We start from the raw sequence: 20,214 nt of genomic DNA, 5'->3' as shown, positions 1-20,214 counted from the left end.
CCGGGTCCAGCAGTGGGTTGTAAGGCAGAGGGAAGGCCCCGTCCCCTCAGCCGCTTCACTACACCAGGCCGCAGCAGCCCAGCAGCTCCTCCCCGTCCGTTTCTGGGAAGTGATTTTCTCTTTCTCCTTCTCCCTCTCCCAGCCGGGAAAAGGCGACTCCTACCAAGTCTTCCCCCAACGCCTACAACCAAACCCCCACCCTCGACCAGTCCCTACCGCCGGCTATATCCACAGCAACGCCCGGGCCACCGGCCAACCTCCCCACCTGAGCCTGCGCAGCCATTTTGCGAGCCCCGCCCGCCGCGCGCCGTTTGCAGCGCTGCACATGCGCAACACCACGCAGCGTCCGGCGGGTAGCATGGAGGCAGCGCTGAGGCGGGAGCTGGGCACCGAGTTGCTGCGGCCAACGGGGCACTCGGGGGGCGGCTGCATCAGCCAGGGCCAGAGCTATGACACGGACCACGGCCGGGTGTTCGTGAAGAGCAACGCCAAGGCGGAGGTGTGGGGGATGTAGGGTTCGAGGGTGCGGTGCGTGTGGCGGCTCCTGGCGCAGGGCGGCCGCACTGAAGAGATGCGCGGTGGGCTGACCTCGGCCTGTTGGTGGAGGGAGGCTCGCCGGCTGGCCTTAAGGAGATGCCCTGCGGCGGGGGTTAGAGGTCGGCTTCTGCCCTGTGAGGGTCTGGCTGGCGGCTGCTGTGGGTCTGGGGCCTGGTCTGAGGCTTGGAGTGCCCGAGGGTGGGGAGGCCTCCGGGGTGGGAGGCATCCATGCAAGCAGCACTTCTGGTGGTGTGTTGTAGTGGTATCAGTGTTGTATGCCCCGAGTATGCGGTACAATGGCGTGATGCTGTGTGTTGTGCTTGGGGTAGCAGTGGCATGGCTGTGGCTGCGTATGTTGTGAAAGCGTCTGGAGCAACCCAGAGGGTATAAAGTTATCTACTGAGGGTATGCATCTTTCTTCGTTGTAACAAAACCAGTAGTTCCCTGCACATAAGGAGGTTTTCCCAAGAAATTATGCTTTTTCAGAATTGTTGTCCAAGATTTTCTGCTTTGTCCTTTCACTGCTTGGTGCCAGCCACTCTAGGAAGTAGATATCTGCATTTGATAGAGATAACAACTATGTGACATACCCGTATGGCATCCTTATTTGCAAAAGCAGAGATCAGGTGGAATTTACTTTGAAGGTACTCTACACGTGTGTCTGTCAAATAAACAGCTTCACAAGTGCAAGCAGCATTTGTATTTGCCTTTAATAGCAAACAAATGTTTTTGAAAGCATGTATGTGACCATATCTATTCCAGGTTTGTCCATGCTTTGTGATCATTGATGCACTGAGGTGGCAAAATGGGAAAATACAGAAGGGTTATCCTACTTTACGTTAGACTGAAAATAGTTTGAATTGATAGCAACAGACTTTCCACTTAGACCTTTGTTAATTGTGTTTGTAGGTACACAGTCTAGCTAGGTACAAGATAAGACTTGGGGAAAAAAAGTCTGGATAGATTTTCTATTCAGTAATCATTTGATTTTCTGTGCTTTTGTCTGATTGTGGATTTTGAGTGCTGACTAAAGGAAACTTTGCCAAACTGTATTATAACGTTATGCTGTGTGTGCAGCAGTGGGTGTTTGTCAGCAGTTTCTTTAGAAAACACTGTTTTTTACTGTGTTAAAGTTAACAGCTGACTTTAACCTTGCATGAGGCTTTAGACAAAGATACAGTATTTACTGATTTCCTCTGAACAAAGCTTGTTCAGAGGCTATGTAATTCAGCAGTTCTTTATTCTTGATTGCCTGTGGGCTTTGGAACTTTTAGTCAATATCTATTGCAAATTGTCCTTTGTTTTTCATGTGTCAGTACTAGAGGGCTAATATTCTGTTTCTATTTTATTAATTATATTCTTTTGCTTTTAGTTTTAGCAGAGTTTTAGCATAGATTTCCAACATACCTTTTTTCAGCAACCTTTTGCCTGGCTTCTAGAGTTGCATTTCTTCATGTGATTAGTGTCACTGATGTCAGTGGAGGAACTCAAGAGAATAGATTTTACTTGGTGTGGTTACAGTTGCAGCAATAGGTTCTAAATTCAGAATGTATTCAAAGCAAATGCAGTTGGTAGTGGCTTGGCTTCTAATGGCTTCTGTGCGCAAGTGCTGTAAGGAGCATTTGGCAGCTATCATTGATATTTATTTTTTTATTTCTCCTCGTAAGGCGAAAGAAATAGGCCAGGGAAAATCATGCTGTGACTGCAAATTAAACTGTTTTGAAGATCACCTACATTACTGAGCAGTCTGTCACCAAAGTCATGAAGACTATGAATGCTGGTACCATTCTTTTAATCTCTCAACTGATGATGTATATAGGCCATAGCTTTCTAGACATGTGCTGCATAATCCACGAATAAAATACTACTTACTTTTTATATGTGCATGCAGTTTGAACTCCTTCAGTTGTTTTCCTGTTTTTATAATTACGTTAGAACCTAAATCACTTCCATGGAGTTGGTTTATGAAGCGAAATTTCTATAATGGTAAAATTACTGTGAAGTCTGGTGGTGGGGATCTATCTGTAACCTGTAAGTGCAGTAACCAGTTGCTCGAAGCTTTTTATTTAACATTGACAGCCTTGGTTAGTTTTGTGAAAAGCTTTGTTTACCTGGGACTGGTGTTTGTGGAGATTAATGCTTTCCTTTACTATTCGGCAGGCCAGAAGAATGTTTGAGGGAGAAATGGCAAGTTTGGAAGCTATCTTGAAAACACAGACAATAAAAGTGCCTAAACCCATCAAAGTTATAGACCTATCTGGGGGCAGTACTCTGTTTGTGATGGAACATTTGGATATGAGAGGCTTAAACAGGTATATCACAGTATTATCTCTGCATTCTTTAACCAGAAATTTTGAGTATTATGGCAATCAAGTCACTTGTTTTCAGAAGGAGAAACTTGTTTTAATTTTTTTTTTAAAGCAAGTCAAGCTTCATTCTGAGAAGCTGTACAGCAGAGAACTCTCTAACGTACTTCATAATGCTTTACTGAGCAAATTGGTCATGCATGAAGAAGTGAGTCTGGGTTTTGTCCAGTTTTGGTTTTGTTTGGGGTTTTTTGTTTGTTTCTTTTTTAGGTAATTGGTGATGTTTAAAGTAAGGCTGCTTTTTACAGTAAATTACCTACCTGATCACCTCTTTTGTGTACTTGCCTTTGATACAAGAACTGGTGTTCAATATTGCTTGTCATGAGTATGCAGAGACACTTCCCCAAATGAATGAATCCTGATTTCAATATTTTTGTAACTCTCACCTTGATTTTGATAGTTTCAAATTTTAGCCCTTCTCTGTGGCAAGCCCTTGAGTAAATTCAAGTATTATGAATACATGTGTCTGATTCCCTTAGGTAGGTGGGCACAATCAATTTCTCATCCCAATCTCAAAACTTTTACAGCCAGCTTAAAGTCTTATTCTTTAACCTGTTCATCTACAGAGTTTCTAATTCATGAGGAGCCCTTAATGAGCTTCAAGAGAAAGAGCAGAAATAGTATTGGATTTGGGCTGACTGAGATGAAACGTGCAAATGCAGCCCTTGGCAGACAGATTTCAGGGGGCAGCTACAATCTGTATCAACAGGACCAAATGAAGGAATAACTTTGCCTTGAGAACAGGGAAAGATGTGAGACATGAAAGACAGGAAAAGGAACATACTTTTGTTAACACGGGAGGTGACTGGTTGGAGGACTTGTAATTACTGCAAGACTTTTCTGAACTGCAGAGGATAAGCTTTTATTATAAGGCCCAGCTAACTCTTCCATCTTTTAGGCCTTTTAGAGAGGAGGAGCAGGAGACAGATACAGAAGATAAGTTTTGTTTGGCTCTATTTCCCCAGGACAGTTCACCAAAACAAAAAACTCCACCCCACCCCAAAGCTTACCAGGTTGTGCATGCTCTTCTCACAAATCTCTTACTGAAAGTTTATAAGCAAGTGATATCGCACAGAAATTAGAATTGAGTTTCTCATTGTAATTAAATGTATGTTTGCTGCTCACTTTCACTTTTAACAGTATTGTCAGACCATGTATGTACATTTTGTTCTGTGTTAATCTTTGTAGAAAGAGATGTTTATAACCTTAATATCTTGAAAATGTTCTTTGTTAGAGATGCAGTATTCTTTTTACTTGCTTTTTAAATCTTTTCAACAAACTCCTGGAATGCCGAGAACTGGATTCATTCCTGTGTCAGCGTTGCTAAGAATATTTTTGTTTCTTAGACATTCAGCAAAGCTTGGAACACAACTGGCAGACCTCCACCTTCATAACCAGCAACTTGGAGAGAAGCTGAAGAAAGAAGAGAGCACAGTTGGTACAGTACACAGCTGTTTGCAAATTTAACCTAGTTCATAAGAATCTGCAAAATACTTAAAATAGCTTTTGTTATTTCAGGTTAAGTTTGTCTTTTTCCACTAAAGATATTATAAAAATAGATTTCAATGAAACACGCAGGCAGGGAGTCTTCAGTTTGATTTCCTTTGCTCTATTTGGATCTGTAAGCAAATAATTTATTCAATTTGGGACCCTTATGGTCCCAAACCATGTTTTCTGCAAGGACATATGCTATCTCAAAATATGATTATGGAGATTGTAATTAAGCTGCTTTTACATCAAGATTTATACTTGAAAACCAGCAGCAACAACCACTGTAACAAAAAAAGTATTTAGGTGCAATTGTTTGATTCTCACTAGAAGTGGCATTGTACCCTTGCCTAGCTTTTAAGGTCCCTTTGCATTGGAGGTACTCAGAACCTTGTCATTAGTATTGGATTTTTGTCTTTGGTTTGAAAGGTAAAGGTCAAGGGCAAATGGAAGTCCAGTTTGTGGATCAATTTGGCTTTCATACAGTTACCTGCTGTGGCTATCTTCCACAGGTAGGTTGTACTTCATCAGACTGATAGAATTTTAAGTTTTTATTTTCCTTTCAGTGACACAAAGGAACCAAATTATCATAATGGAAATAAATTTATTTCTGTGGAGTCATAAAAATCAAAAACCATTGTTTAGCCTTCAGCCTGCTAGGGAAAGTTGTGCTTTGGATAGCACTTCCAGGTGCATTGGGCATTCATAGCTCTTCAATTTCTTGGGTTTTATCACTTACGGAAAATTATTTATTCCCCTAATGTAGTGTTTTAAGATAACATTCCATTAAATGGTAGCATTTACTGTCGTGGGTGGTAGCAGCACAAAGGCTGTATAATCCTCAAAAGCTTTATTTGCAAAAGAAGAAAATCTGTCTTTTGTGTGGTGTAGCACTAATATCTGCAGTCCTGTTTCTTCAGGTGAATGAGTGGCAGAATGACTGGGTGACTTTCTTTGCCAAGCAAAGAATCCAGCCCCAGATGGACATGATCGAAAAGAATTCAGGAGACAGGGAAGCAAGAGAACTTTGGGCACAACTGCAGGTAGGAGGAACTCTCTCAATTCTCTCTATAGTAATAGCTACGTATCAGCTGTTTAGATGTTGTTTTTCGTAAAACAAAGTTCCTGTTTGTTGGTATGCTCCAGGTTCTGTTGGTAAGACTTCAGTTTTAGGGATTAAAATGCCCTTTATTCTAAGTTATAATGTCTTTTGCACATTATGATAATAATCCACACTGAATGTGTGCCAAATAGCACTTTCCCTTTCTGTTTGGGAAATACTAGATTGACTCACATTTCGCATTCTCTGTTACATGTTCATAACGAGAAATGTATATAAGGAATTCTGTTCTGCACATAATCCCTTCATGTAAGGTTTGCACATGGTTAAGTGACTGTGGTATTAGTGATTTGTGTACTACTTTGCAGAAATCTCTTCAAGGTTGGTGAGATATTCCTGAGCCTTCTAATCATGAAGTGGGTGGTGGTGGTTGTTCTTATTAAAGCTGGTCAATATTATGCACTGAAAACAGCACTGAATGCAGTTTTAAATTGTGTATTTTCTTGCTAAAAAACCATTTGGATGACTTCTTCAGCTGCTGGCTTTTAGGAAAAATAGAAATGCTCTCGATTTTCTCAGCATCACTGTTGACTGGGTCCTGTGCTGTTTCAAGTTATGCTTTTTTTTAAACTGACTTAACAAGTTTCAGCTGATGCTTTGCATCTGTGCAGATAAAAGTCTGCAGTCATTCACCTTAACGTGTAGTACTTACATGTCTTGCTTTCTTTCCCCTGCAGCTGAAGATACCCAGTTTGTTCTGTGATGTAGAAATTGTTCCTGCTCTTCTGCATGGAGATCTCTGGGGTGGAAATGTAGCCGAGGATGATTCTGGTCCAATTATCTTCGATCCAGCTTCTTTCTATGGCCATTCAGAGTATGAGCTTGCAATAGCTGGAATGTTCGGTGGTTTCAGCAGTTCTTTTTACTCTGCTTATCACAGTAAAATTCCCAAAGCTGCAGGGTTTGAGAAACGCCTAAAGCTTTATCAGCTTTTTCACTACATGAACCATTGGAATCATTTTGGTACAGGGTACAGAGGGTCCTCTCTAAACATTATGAGAAACCTTATAAAGTGACTTGCAGCTTAAGCAGAATACTTTGTTGCTTGGAAACCCCCATACTTTGTGGTACAACTACAGGAGTAGTGTTACTAAAAGAATCTACTAGACTCTTGACCTTGTTGCACAGCTGAAGTCCTAGAATCAGTGAGTGTAACATAGTCATCCCTTTTTAGGATAGTTGGGAGTAACTTAGAAGGCAGTATCCAAAGAAGGAGTTTATTCAGTTGCACAAAGATCTGTTGGTGTCATGAAAGCATTATGTGCTTAAGACTAGGCAAGGGTATACAGATAATACACTGAGGAGATAGCTAAGAACGTGGAAGAGCATTGCTCATTGCTTTTTGCTGTTCCCCTTGCACCTTTATGATAGATTGCTCAGACTCTTTCAGCTCTTCATGTCTAGTTATGTGCATGAGAACAATGTTAACAAAATACTTTGAAAATCAACAAGAAAATGACATAATGGCAACTGTGAAAGGTGATTTGGACTCGCTATTTGTTATGCTGATGTGATTCTATTGGATGGAGACTGCTTCCTGTTCTGTAACAAAGCTGCGTGAAAATGCTGATAATTTTTTCTGGCACGTGCATTTTGGTGCCTCCTGACATTCCTGTGAGCTATTCTGTGCTTGCTGTTCAGTGGGCTGTTATCTCCAGCAATTTTGTTTTCACCAGCACTAGCTCTCCTTTTTTGGATTATGCTTTTGTTCAATAGTGTGTATTCTGAAAGGTCTTTTCAGGTAAGGCACTTTTCATGTACATACCCTGTGAAGATGTTTTCTCTCACTAATACGGAAGATGTACTTTTTGACTGTTGGCATTGCCCACAGGACAATGCCATGTAGTCATGGTACAGGCTTCACACACATTTTCTGTAATTTAGACTAGGTGCCATGAGCAATCGTTCTTCAGTCCCTACTAAGTGCACTTTGTAGCTTTTGGGATAAGAGACATTAAACCAAAGGAAGTTAAAATTTAACTCTCAGAACAGCAGCTTTACCCCAGCAGCAGAAGTTCTCTAAGGACAGCTCTGCAGACTATTTCTTGCACCTGCAAGGTTGTAATGTTAAAATTGTGTTGTTCTTGATGTAGGCTCATCATGATATTTCAATGCAAGCGAATCAGGTAGGTGAGACAGATGCATGATTCCTAACGGGCATTTTGAGTGTTTGGGAATTACTTTAATTAACTAAAAATGCTTTTCACTGGGTATTAGCAGAATATTGAGTGTTTTTTAGTTGCTGGTTTTGCAGTTATTTATACAAATTGGAAGAAAGTATTGGAAGAGAAGACCATAACTTGATATGACTTTCCTTAATTCTACTACTCTTCTCACTGGCTGTTTAACTTTTCCTATGGAAAGTTTGAAAGCCTTGCTTAGTAGAGTAGCTTTTCCTTTTACCTTGTTGCTTAAATAAAAAGCTTCCCAGTTGATTATTGTTGTCTCTTCTTTGAATTAAAACCTTACAGTTTGCGTTCACTCTTGGGGAGCTTCCTGCTCCAACCTGTTCAAAGTCCTGCCTTTGTTAGACTATTATGGTCATCAGAGGTGTTGATGGGCACGTGGTCATGGATTTTAATCTGGAGCAGTGTGTCACTGAGGAGAATTTATGTGGTGGTCAGTTTCTTTGTCATTTGAGGTCTTATCTGTGCCTTCAGATTTGATGTATTGTATCAGTTGTTTGGTGGTTGTTGAGGAAATGTTCTGTCCATGCCTATATATCCTTATCCCATTCACCCAAACATAACACCGCTTAGTGCAGCTGATTGGGGAGACGCTGGGGAATTTTAGCCAGCAGTCAGACCCCTTAACAGTTTATTTGCATATACCTTCATGATAAAGTCAGAAGTTATTTCCCAAGATCATTCTGTTTACAAATCTTCAACAAATCAACATGCTTATTTTGCTAAAATACCTCAATACTTATCATTAGAAGGTGAGAAGTGCTATGAAAGTGGATTTTCTGTCAGTCATAGACTTGAGTGATAAATGGTAAGTTTTCAAAGATCCCCTTTTTCTAATAGAACTGAATCAAAATATTCTTGTGGTTGAAAGAGAATTGTGTTTTGTACAAGTTGTGTAAATAGAAACAATTTAGACTTATATTTTAAGGGATATTATGCTCATTTTTTCAAAGCTATTTCATGCTACAATTAAAAGTGGTAGAGAGGAATGCAAATGGAATGTAACAGCAAGCTCTTCTGTGCCATGGATCCCTTTGTTTTGCGTTCTGATAGACAGCAGGTCAATCAGGGGATGGAACCTTCTCTTCTGAAGGCAGGTTGCTGGTGAACCCTTAGGAAGAAGTTGCTGCAGTTCTATCAGGTAGCTTTTGTTTTTGGTTTTGTTTTCCTTACATATTGTATAGTTCTCACTGCTCTTTGAATTGTCCTCTTTGATCATTCTGTTTCATTATGCGTTTTAGCCATGCCTTTGTTATTATTTCGTAGTTTAAAGCTAATGTGTCCTGCTTTTCCTTCTTATCTATTCCTCCCTCTTTGTTCCCTCTGTACATTCTAAATCTGGCAGGTGTGTTTCCTTGTACCCATGCTCTCATTCTGTATTTCTGCTTTTGTATTTTTGTTTTGCTGACTTTCCATTCCTGTTTGGACAAGGAAAAAGGGTGAAGTATGCCCAGTATATAAACTGGGGGGAGTTACCTGGAATGCTCAGATCGCTTCTTGAGTCCGGCTGGGTATAGGTCAGCGGGTGGTGAGCAATTGCATTGTGCATCGTTTGTGTTTATTCCTTTCCCCTTTCAGTTTTACAATCTCTCCCCTTGTTATTTCCCTTATTATTATTATTGGTGGTGGTAGTAGTAGTTTTGTATTATACCTTAGTTACTGAACTGTTCTTATCTCAACCTGTGGGATTTACATTCTTTTGATTCTCCTCCCCATCCCTCTGGGAGCAGGAGGGAAAAAGCGGGGGGAATGAGCAAGCGTCTACGTGGTTCTGAGTTACCGGCTGGGCTTAAACCACGACACCAACTTTGCGAGGCTTGACTGTCCAAAGTGTGAAAATAGATCCAGTTTGAACCTCTCTGCAAGAACCTGTAGTTTTGCTGAATTGCCCATAGTTCCTCTGTACCCTACGTTTCAGTGTGATTCATTCGTTTTCATTCTCATGGACTGCTGCCATCTGCACAAACTGCCTGCAGGGATGAATGTGGCACTCTCTGCTTTTCATCTTGGCTGCTGTTCCAAAATCTGGGATATTAAATGAAGCTGGACTGTTCTAGCAGAAGTAAAAGCGGGTGGGAATTGGTATATAATTAACTTGTCCTGTGCTGATTGTGACAGAAGATTTAAAGGGGAAACATATTTCTGGTAACTGAAACCACACCAGAATCACGATAGCTTTATTATTTGTCTTTGTAAAATAATATTCAATTACTTTTCAACACATTTTTCAATGAAATCTCAAAATAATTCACTGAAATCTCCCATGTCATGGTGGTATACAGAGCTACAGTCTCTGCAGTTATGCTGCAGGTCAGATCTATAGCATTAAAGGAACTTTAAATTATTTATTCTCGGTTAGTTCCTTACTGAGGAACAGTAACTTCTGTCAGAGGAAGGGAGGTTTTAATGATAGAAAGCCTTTTCTTGCTCTTAGCTTAATGTAGCTTCTTTGTTTTCCTGTGATTCTTTAGATGCTGTTACTCCCAAAGGACATGAAAACAATTTTTTTCTTCATTTATATGCAGAGGGGTATCTGTCTTCTGGACAGTCTTTGAAAACAAACGTATTAGAAGCAGTTGTGTGCAAAAGAAGAAAACAGCTGGGAAACTGAGCAGTTACAAGCTCCACTACCAGTATAACCCAGAGGATAGGGCTCAAACCAGGAGCCTGACAACACTCAGATGAATAATCCTTTATATTTAACCCATGCCATCTCCTCACACCTCACCAGTGCAGTTGCGGTTTCTTTGGGGATCTAGCCGTGGTGCTGAACTGGTGCTGCTTGGTTTTGTGGCCCTCTGTTCCTTCCAGCCCATCTGGGATGCTCTGGAGTTGTTCTAGTGTTTGGAATGATACTGTTCGAAGTTGCTTGACTGGAACAAAAATGTTAGGAAACCAGGCCTGTCACCTGTGTGTTACTAGTTAAATACAGATCCAGCATGAAAGCAAACAAGGCTTTCCTGTCTATTGCCTGCTATGTAAGTGATGCAATATATTTGGATTAATACAGTCCTGTTTCTCTTTTAACCAAAAACGAAATTAAAAGAATGTTGGAAGAAATGTTGCAGTCAGTAACTATTGGCGTCTTCAGTGGAAGCTGTAGGACAGAAGTCCATGCCATCCTAGACTGCAAAAATGATGGGTTCAATAGTAATATTGTGGATGAAGATGGATAGTGCAACAGTGGTAACAGAACTTGGAAATTCCTTGCAGAGGTGGTGGTAGGCATTGCTGCTCCAAGAACAGCCTTTTCCATGGATTGGAATGTGCCAGGAGTCAGTCATCAAACCTAATAGGTTGTCTTTATGCAGGAATATTAAAACAAATTCTGCAGTGTCTGGGTTGCAGCATGTTTTCAAAGATTATGATAACACGTTTAAAGGTTTGACATATAACTGAAGGTGTCAGTGCATTTTGCAAGCAGGAATTGATTAAATTCAGTAGTACATAAGGGATCTTATTTCTGTGTGTTAGATTGTGAAAGGAGATGAAAAGGTGAAAGGAAGTCTGAAGATCATGTTAAATCTGGAGAAGTATGTAGGAACAGTGTCTAAACTTCTTTATTGCCAATTTGATGCTTTTACTGTGAATTTTCACCAGATAATGTCCAGCCCTGAGCACTTTGCTGTCACTGACTTGAGGATGCTTTCAGGCAATAAACATCTTTTGACTGTTTCTTGCAAGCAAGAAGGGAAAGCATTCTTAAGATCTCCGTGATGACAACAATTCCACATAAAGCAACTACAAACAGAGAAAATATCCAACAACCTTTGCACATATTTCTGGTGGCTGAAATTACACCCTTATGGGCTGGAACTTTATTTTTCATGTTGTAAATACCCACAGCACAGCACATGTGCGCAATTTGCATTGTTGCATTGAGCCTCCCTCTAGTGGCTTGGTTTAGCAATGCCTCCCCAGTGCGAGCAGAGAGCTTAAAAAAGAAAAACGGGTCCAAACTACAAATACCAGCAGCTCTCAGCACAGTCGAGAGAGGACCCAGGACACACCTCCCCGATTTATTCTAGCAAATATTTCTAAATATTTTTATTTTTCATGTAATTACAGCCCACGGGAAACAGCATTTTGAAACATTATCTCTGCATTTGCTGTTTGTTTTTCATTTGGCTGCTGGTTTGGTTTTTTGTTTTATTTGGTGGGCAGCCCTTTCTACCTCATAGCTGAGTGACAGTGAAAGAAGGACCCAAACCTTACCTTGTTTCGCAGTGGATTTAGCAGAAAGCAGCTGCAGCAGCCTGGGAACGACCATGGAAAAGATCCTGAAGACAGAATTGAAAACATCCGTCCTGAAGGCATTTGGAAGCTCTGGAGGAGGATACATTAGCCAAGGCCAAGCCTATGAAACTGACAGTGGACGTGTATTTGTTAAAGTCAACCACAAATCTCAGGTTAATGCAGATATTTAACTACTAATATTACTGTATGTAGAGAGCTTTTTATTTTCAAAGTGCCTGATCGTTAATGATTTAGAGTTCTGCATTTTCAGGCTGGTTCTGAATTATTCTAGTTTTCATTTCCATTTTCTTTTGAAAGCTGTTGTCTATTTTATGTGAAATATTAATGTGTAGTAGGTTTGTTGATGCAAAATGAGATGAAATGCAATGTGATAACCCTCAACAACAGGAATTGGTATTGCAACATGTAAAAGGGAGGCAAAGTACAGAGCTGTTGTTGTAGTACTTAGAATTTGGAAAAGCCTAAAGCTGAATTTGCATTCACTGCATTCCTTTTTGTGTTTCAGTTGGGAATAGTGGGAGGGAGGGAACAGGGTGCCAGTGCTAAACCCCATGCTTTATGTTTAAAGCTACAGAGTTTCAACCTTCTCCATTGCTTTATTTCTACCAGTAAGATTCTTGCAATTTTTCAGGCCGAGCTCTTGACTTTTCATTTATTACTAAATGAATACTGAATTGCTTTTATAGCACCATAATGCATCAGAAATTTGCTTTATCAATATCAAAACAATCCTAAAACTGCTGTGAGGAACAGCGTATTTACTTCAAAAACGCTGAGTACAGGCTTAATATTTGTACTGCCATCTCCACCTAGTGGCCATTGACTTACATGGAAAGGGGAACCAGATTAAGGATTCAGTCTTTTACTTCATTTTATAGTGGTCATCTGTGGTTTTGAAGAAAGTAGTCTTGGGTGTTACCCTCACAGGTACTGTTACTTCTCTGTAGTTTGGTATCTCCATATGCAACTGGAAATCATGGTGAAATGTGATGTATCCTACTACACTGGAATGAATTTGGGGAAAAAAGAAGTTAGAATTAAGGTATTCAAGGCTCCCTGTGTGGAGTGAAACCTTGCTGTAGCTACATTTTTTTAATCAAGATAATTTATCTCCTTGTAACTTAGTAAACAGGGCTATTTTTTCCAAAGTACTTATTGCAGACGTCCATAGTTTAGCCCAAGGATATTCTTATTTCCTGACAGGCTAGAAAGATGTTTGAAGGAGAAATGGCAAGTTTGGAAGCTATTCAGAAGACCAATATTGTGAGAGTGCCTCAGCCTATCAAAGTAATTGACCTGCCTGGAGGAGGAACAATGTTTGTCATGGAGTACCTCAAGATGAAGAGCCTCAAAAGGTGCGTCTGGACATTTCTTTTTCTTTCTACTATGTTTTGGGGCATGTTTAAAGTCAGAAAACTTTATGACAAGAATCTCTATTCTCTCAGAGACAGAGCTTATATCTGTTATGACCCATGCTTTTTTGTGTATATATATTAAAAAAAATACATATATGTACCTGTATACATGTGTGTACACACTACTTCCTCATATTCTGCTCCTCCCTGACCCTCTACCTGCAGCAGAAATGGCATGCCATCGCTAGCCTAGAGCTTTATGTGCTGGTCTACGTGTGCTGAGATGCTACCAAAGTGAATGACATAATGGCTGAGTTTAGCCCATTAGTCATAATCTCCTGAACATAGGCTTTCAGGAATTAACTGTTTCGTTCTGGACCTCTTTAGGGACATAGTAATGCCTAAGGCTCTTCTGGTGTTGGTTTTTGGTTTGTTTCTTTTTGTATGGTTTGGATTTTTTTATTTTTTTTTTTCCCCCCCAACCTATCTATTTTTATTTGGAGAATAACAGCAATTCCACAGCCTCCCAAACAGGCCCTTCCAGATCATCCCACTGTTCCCATGAAAGATTTTCTAGTGTCTTAACTTCAGTCTTCCTGGTTGCGATTGTAAACCCATTATTTTCTACTCATTCTAGGCATGGAGAAGAAATTAGTTTCCATCCTTGCAGTTTCTGTTCAGCTATCTGTGCAATATTATAACTGCTTTTCACTTGTCTGTCTTCTGCATTAAGCAGCCTCAACTCAATCCTTGTCTGTGGCTTCTTTTTAGACTCATCATTCTTACTGCTGTTTGGCTGATCTCAAAGTACGAGGCCCACAAGTAGATACCATGTTCTATGCTTCATGTGGAGCTGATAAGGAGGTTTACTTGATCCTCCTGCTCTCTATGCTCCTATTTATACAACCTTGTGTTCTGTTTATTTTTCTTGCAAGAGCTTTGTCTTCTGTTGATTTCATTATCCGTAACAACCTGTTTCTTAAAGAGTTGTCATTTGCTCCCCCTTATGCACTTGTGGAATTGTTTAAGGTTCTGACAAATATGTCAGAAATATACTCGATAATATTTAACTGAGTATTTTTTCCCCTGTAATGTGTTGTTCACTTGTCTTGTTTCGTTTTTATTTTGTTTTTCGATCCTACAGGTACTCTTCAAAGCTTGGAGAGCAGATGGCAGATCTCCATCTTTATAATCAGAAACTTGGAGAGAAATTGAGAAAGGAGGGAAACACAATTGGTAGAGTATTGATATCATGTACTAAATAAAAAATTAATTAATTTGGCTGTGGTACAGTCGTGCATTATCAGTTTAATGAGAATTAAAGTCAGTACTGGGACACTCTTTCATGAGATTTGTCCCCCTTGTCCTTATGCCACACTTCTCAAGTGTAGGTTATACACAGGAATTACTCTTAAAATTTTTAAGTATATCATTTTTACCTTGACAAAAATGAATTATTTTTGATTCCTTGTTTTAGATGTACTTTGTTGTATATAAGCATGCAGATACTGAAATTTAGTAAGAAATAGTGCTAAGACTTGTAGTTAGAGCTTTCAGTGTTTCACAAGTCAAACATAAAATTTGACTGGTTCTCTTTGTCAGTAAAACCTTTCAGCCTCATATACCATCAATCTCTTGCAATGTTCTTGACCTTACAGGAATCCTCCATTGTTTGTTTTTTTTTTCACTCTTGGTTTAGGCAATTAAATTATTTCAGCAGACAGTCCCAGTTAGTAAACACATAATTAAATTCCCCTTTAAAGATGTTGGGGATTACATTTTTGAGCTTGAATATGTAGTAAAATGTACAACAATTGCTCCTTGGAGGCAACTGGAATTCAGCAATGTAAGGTCATGATCTGGCTTCTATTGACTTCAGTGAAAATGCATCATTAAAACACATCATTCTTTGGAAAGTGGATTAAGGCATAAATAAAATGATTTAAAAAAAGGGAAGGGATACAAAGAATTATTCTTTCAGTGGTGTTAGTATTCAGATCTGAACCACCAGGTATGTATCTTTGTCCTTTCCAAGACTTCCATTATTTCTGAGTGAAAGCCAAATTACCTGCCAGGTTACAAGTAGCCTATGAATCAAAAATAAGTGATGTTTAATGACTACATGTTCAAGTGTCAGAACAGTAGATTGTGAACCTGGTATCTGGACTCTGTTCTTGAATGTCTAACTTCTTCATCCAAAAAAAAGTCACTAACTGTGACTAATTTGGCCTCCATTTCCATTCAGTATCTTCAACTTTAAAAGAGTTCTTTACATCTTTAGAGAAGATTTTGACCATGAAATAAGTGTAACTTACTGTTTAATATTATTTTGTATGCCTGTTCTCTGAAATTTAGTTCCATGTTTTGCAAACTTGACTATGTAAGGATCTCAAAACTGCCAATATTTGTTTGTTTCTTAGGTAAGGGAGCAGGTCACTCTGAGTCTCATTACGTGGATAAATTTGGATTCCATACAGCCACTTGCTGTGGTTATATAGCCCAGGTATGCTCCCTGTCCGTGAAAGCTTACATATACTCATATAGGTGTATAAACTCCTAAAAAAGCTTGTTTCACTGCTCTTCATAATAACAGTTTTGCTCTCACTGCTTCACTGGCCGCACAGTGAAGAGAACATGACATGTAAAATAAGTATCCCTTCACATACCATGTCTTGGTTTTGTGTTTTTCAGCAGCCAGATGGCAAAATCCACTGCTTTTAGAGAGCCTCATCATGTAACACATAAGACATTGGAAAGGCCTCTGAGAAAGGGCTCTGTTAGTTGCTGCCTGTGCACATAGGAGCATTTCATTCTACTATTTAACTGAATGAACTTTCAAGTATAACTTTCACCAAATTAGAAACACATCCAATAAAAATGGATGAATATTTTTTGCATTTTCAGAAAGATTTTAGAATATAATATGGAACAGCTGACATGATTTCACCAGAAACTCTCTCTCTAAAATACAATAAGAAAATTTGAATAAATGAAAATAGCTAGAACCTCAACTTATATCTCAAGTTAAAGACAGCTGACCTAAGCATGGAAGACAGCATCACTCCCAAAAGAACAATCAAGAAAATAGAATTGTAGAATCGTTAGGGTTGGAAAGGACCTTAAGATCACCTACATGGGCAGGGGCACCTCATATGTCACCCAAGGTCTGTCATGTGTAGGTCGTACTAATACTGTCTTGGCCATTGTGTCAGCATCAAGCATTTTAACTTGATATTTATCTATTACTAATATTGACCACTATTGCTCATGACAAATGTCTCTATCATATTCTGTAGGTGAATGAATGGGAGAGTGATTGGCCTTCCTTTTTTATTCGCCATCGACTCCAGGCTCAGATGGATTTGATTGAAAAAGATTATGGGGACAGAGAAGCCAGAGAACTTTGGTCACAGCTAAAAGTATGAACCATGCCTTAAATCTTTTTCTTTAAATGTTAGAAAATATGTATCAGTCGAATTTTAAAGGTGTTTTTTTAATAAGAGATTTACGTAGCTTTTAATGAACAGCAGTAACTGGACTAGCTTCACAGCTGACCTAATATTGTCAGCTGAAAAGGAGTCATGTTGCTCTTTCAGGTTTTTAGTAGATAGTTAAAATAAAACTGTAATTTGACAATGTCATTTATTTCTTAGAATAATATAATATTAATAATAAATTAATAAAATAATATTAAATAATATTAAATAATTATTATATAATTAATTAAGATTAAATAATAATTAATAAAATAATAAAATAATACTAATAAGATGCTAAATCCCATCTAAGAACTTGGTGTTACAAAGTAGGTAAGATTCTGCTGCCCAGGCAATTCTTGATTTTTTTTTTTTTGTTTGTTAACTGGCCCAAGCTCACTGCTGTGTTCAAGTCGAGCTGCATGCAGCACTTAGGGAACAGCCAGGAATGTACTCCTCTGCATGCTCTGCATTACAGAGTTGGTCCTTCATTCTGGTTAATCATTACAGATGTTTACTGCTGCCCTTTTTACCACTGAAACCTTTTAATTAAAATTGATTCTATTTGATATTTCTTGTGACAGCCAATACTATCCATGCCTAGAAACAATACATTAATAGTAGATGCTGTTGCTAGACTGAATTAAATGATTTGCCAAGCTCTGCCAAGAACGTTTACTGACTTGCAGTTTGAGTTTATGCTTGTAGCCATCAATTACAAAATCACTCCATGAGGACTGAAAATAGACAGTATTTGACCAGCTCAGACTCTTATATACTACAGTATTTTGTTTTATTTAATATTTTCTTTAAAGCTCTTTAATTGTTCTGTGTTTACTCATGCTTTTTCAGCTAAAGATTCCTGAAATGTTCTGTGACATAGAAATCGTTCCTGCTCTGCTGCATGGGGACCTGTGGGCAGGAAATGTGGCTGAGGACGACTCTGGGCCAATTATCTTTGACCCTGCTTCCTTCTATGGCCATTCAGAATTTGAACTGGCCATTGCTGGAATGTTTGGTGGGTTTAGCAGCTGTTTTTTCTCTGCCTATCACAGTAAAATACCCAAAGCTCCAGGATTTGAGAAACGAAACAAATTGTATCAGCTCTTTAATTACATAAACCACTGGAACCATTTTGGGACAGGGTACAGGGGATCTACCCTAAATGTAATGAGAAAACTCCTAAAGTGACCAGGTAAGTTGAGAAATCCTGATAGAGTTCCTTAATAAGGAACACCCCCTGTTTATCAGAAGTAACCCAAACTAGGAATTAATGTTGATGGTCAAATACCTGAAAGATAAAAGGCTTAAGTACACTTTTGAGCCTCACTAAACGTTGAGTGACTGTGTAATTTCTAACTTAATAGTTTACTAGCACAGAATCGTACTCTGCTGAAGGAAAGACTGCCTTGTTTGTGAAGACTCCACTAGGCTGAAAAAGCAGCATGACAGTCAGCTTCACCTTACTGTCTGTAGAGAGTCTCTCTTCATAGCTGCTGTGTTCCATGGTTGGTTGCACCTTTTGACTTCTGCTCTGTCAGCAGCTCATTATGGAGAGCTACTGCTGTGGGACTGTGGAGCTGGAAGTATTGGCTAGCTCCTTATGTCTCCCTTTTTTTGTTCTGTTTTATTTTTGTGTCTCTTTTTCCATCCCTTTTCCCATTTATATTTCTGTTGTCCTTTCCATGTTAAGTGTTCTAATCCAAAGTTTAAATCCGATTCTATGAATCTGAAAATTAAAACATTCTCTTTTTGATTTAAAGAGTAGCAAGGCCCTTTAGACTGCACTTGGCAAGCATATATAATTAATGACATTTTTAATATTTATTTTAATTTAATGTAATTTACCTACATGATTTTGTTGGGTTTTTTATTGCTATGAGAAATTAAATTACAGTGGTATTTTGTAAAAAGGATGTCTCTGTAGTTTCTTGGTAATTGCCTGTATGGTCAGAAAGTGGGTTGTTGCCACACAAGTTCGACAATGACATATCATAGTTTTGGTACAATATTTCAGTGTGTTACACTATGATAGTAACATATTTAAATAACCTTGTAAAAAGATAGCAAAATGTGGGAGGGAGGTTTAGTGTTTTGATGACAAGAAAGCATCTGTTGCTGCTGTGTTGGCTGGTGCTTGATATATTTTCAGTTTTAGAAAACAATGTATGGTAGGCAAAGCTAGTCTGCTCTGCTGCTGCTGTATTACTGAAGGAACAGTGTCAAATAAGATGACTTTATCAAGCTTTTTAATATTCCTAATTGCTTTATTTTTGCAGAAAACATAGGCAGTGAGAATGTGGGAGATAACTGTGCAACAAAGATACTGGCATACAATGTGAGCTAGAGTACATTAGCAAATCCATGTATTTTTTAATAGAAGAAAGTGGTAAAGAAAGTAAACATTTGTTGGACTGTACTTACATTTATGTGAATCAGAGAATGTGAGTCACAATGACTGAACTCATGTATTTAGGCTTCAGGCAGTTGTCATGACTAATACTTAAACTATTACATTCAAAAATGTTCAAGTATGTTTAGACTTTCATCAGCTTTAAAATGGCTGTGTTATAAAGATTTCATAAAATTTAAAGTTATATTGTTGTAATTGATATGAATGTTTTATAAATGCATTTTGTTCTCTGTAAATGTAATACAAATAGTTAAAATTTTGTACTTCCTTTGAATTTGGGCTATAATTGCGGCATGTTGTCATTGTGCGGTTATACCTCTTAATACAATTATAACAGTGGAAAAGTGGAATAGTGGAGTTAGAACACAGCTGAATTCATAGCTGACAGCTGGATCTAGGTCTGAGCAAACAGCGAAGTGCATGCGTACTAGTATTAATGTTAACAAAGATACATGTATTGCATGGAAAGTACATGTGAACCTAGGCTCCTTCTCAAATAAAATACTTGCCTTGCAGAAACTAGATGCTTGGTGTGCCTGCTTATTGTGATTTGCTTTAACAAATTTGAGCCTGAAGATAAGAGATTTGGGTGTGGATGGAGTTGCTGGATACAGGGAAAGAGAAATTTCCGGTCCTAACATCCTGACTAGATTTAAGTGTTTCTCTCAATTTCCTTTATAATCAGAGGTGAAATGAGTGCCTCAGAAGGTGGCTTGTCTCACCCTGAGCACTCAGTTTGTTAGCTGGTATGATCTTCCAAGTTTATTTTTCTATTAAGTAAAAAGATAACCTGAGGTGACTTGGTTAATGTCTACTTCAGAGCCCAACTTTACTTTCCTAATGTTGGGGATGTGTCAAGAGCCAAGTGGAGAAGTAGTGCTGTTACCAGGTAAAATACTCAGTAGCTAGGAGGAAAGTGTGTAGGAAGAGTGGGTGATGTTCTGTGTTTTAGGTTGAAATATGACAAAAGAGCTTCCTGAGGGGAAAGAGTCTGGTGTAAGACCATTAACTGCAGT

The 20,214-nt window shown here is 38.9% G+C and overlaps 2 protein-coding genes across 4 annotated transcripts; both read left to right on the top strand.

The window, feature by feature from the left end:
• Nucleotides 1-354: 354 nt before the first annotated feature.
• FN3KRP (fructosamine 3 kinase related protein) lies at nucleotides 355-7,946 on the top strand. Of its 2 annotated transcripts, XM_080629653.1 has the most exons (7): nucleotides 365-499; nucleotides 2,205-2,317; nucleotides 2,698-2,849; nucleotides 4,250-4,341; nucleotides 4,821-4,903; nucleotides 5,312-5,434; nucleotides 6,189-7,946. In XM_080629653.1, exons 2-7 carry the CDS (start codon nucleotides 2,312-2,314, stop codon nucleotides 6,525-6,527), a joined length of 795 nt encoding a protein of 264 aa, XP_080485779.1. In that variant the 5' UTR covers nucleotides 365-499; nucleotides 2,205-2,311; the 3' UTR covers nucleotides 6,528-7,946. The 2 variants fall into 2 exon arrangements, with proteins under 2 accessions (XP_080485778.1, XP_080485779.1); XM_080629652.1 differs by lacking the exon at nucleotides 2,205-2,317 and having other exon boundaries at nucleotides 355-499.
• FN3K (fructosamine 3 kinase) lies at nucleotides 7,624-19,694 on the top strand. Of its 2 annotated transcripts, XM_080629655.1 has the most exons (8): nucleotides 7,624-7,637; nucleotides 8,751-8,838; nucleotides 11,925-12,106; nucleotides 13,158-13,309; nucleotides 14,454-14,545; nucleotides 15,730-15,812; nucleotides 16,606-16,728; nucleotides 17,638-19,694. In XM_080629655.1, exons 3-8 carry the CDS (start codon nucleotides 11,966-11,968, stop codon nucleotides 17,974-17,976), a joined length of 930 nt encoding a protein of 309 aa, XP_080485781.1. In that variant the 5' UTR covers nucleotides 7,624-7,637; nucleotides 8,751-8,838; nucleotides 11,925-11,965; the 3' UTR covers nucleotides 17,977-19,694. The 2 variants fall into 2 exon arrangements, with proteins under 2 accessions (XP_080485781.1, XP_080485780.1); XM_080629654.1 differs by lacking the exon at nucleotides 7,624-7,637 and having other exon boundaries at nucleotides 8,095-12,106.
• The last annotated feature ends 520 nt before the right edge of the window (nucleotides 19,695-20,214 follow it).

The sequence above is a fragment of the Psittacula echo genome (assembly GCF_963264785.1).
Source record: "Psittacula echo genome assembly, chromosome: 14".
In the NCBI taxonomy this organism is placed as follows: domain Eukaryota; kingdom Metazoa; phylum Chordata; class Aves; order Psittaciformes; family Psittacidae; genus Psittacula; species Psittacula echo.
This window is presented reverse-complemented; position numbering and strand designations above follow the sequence as displayed.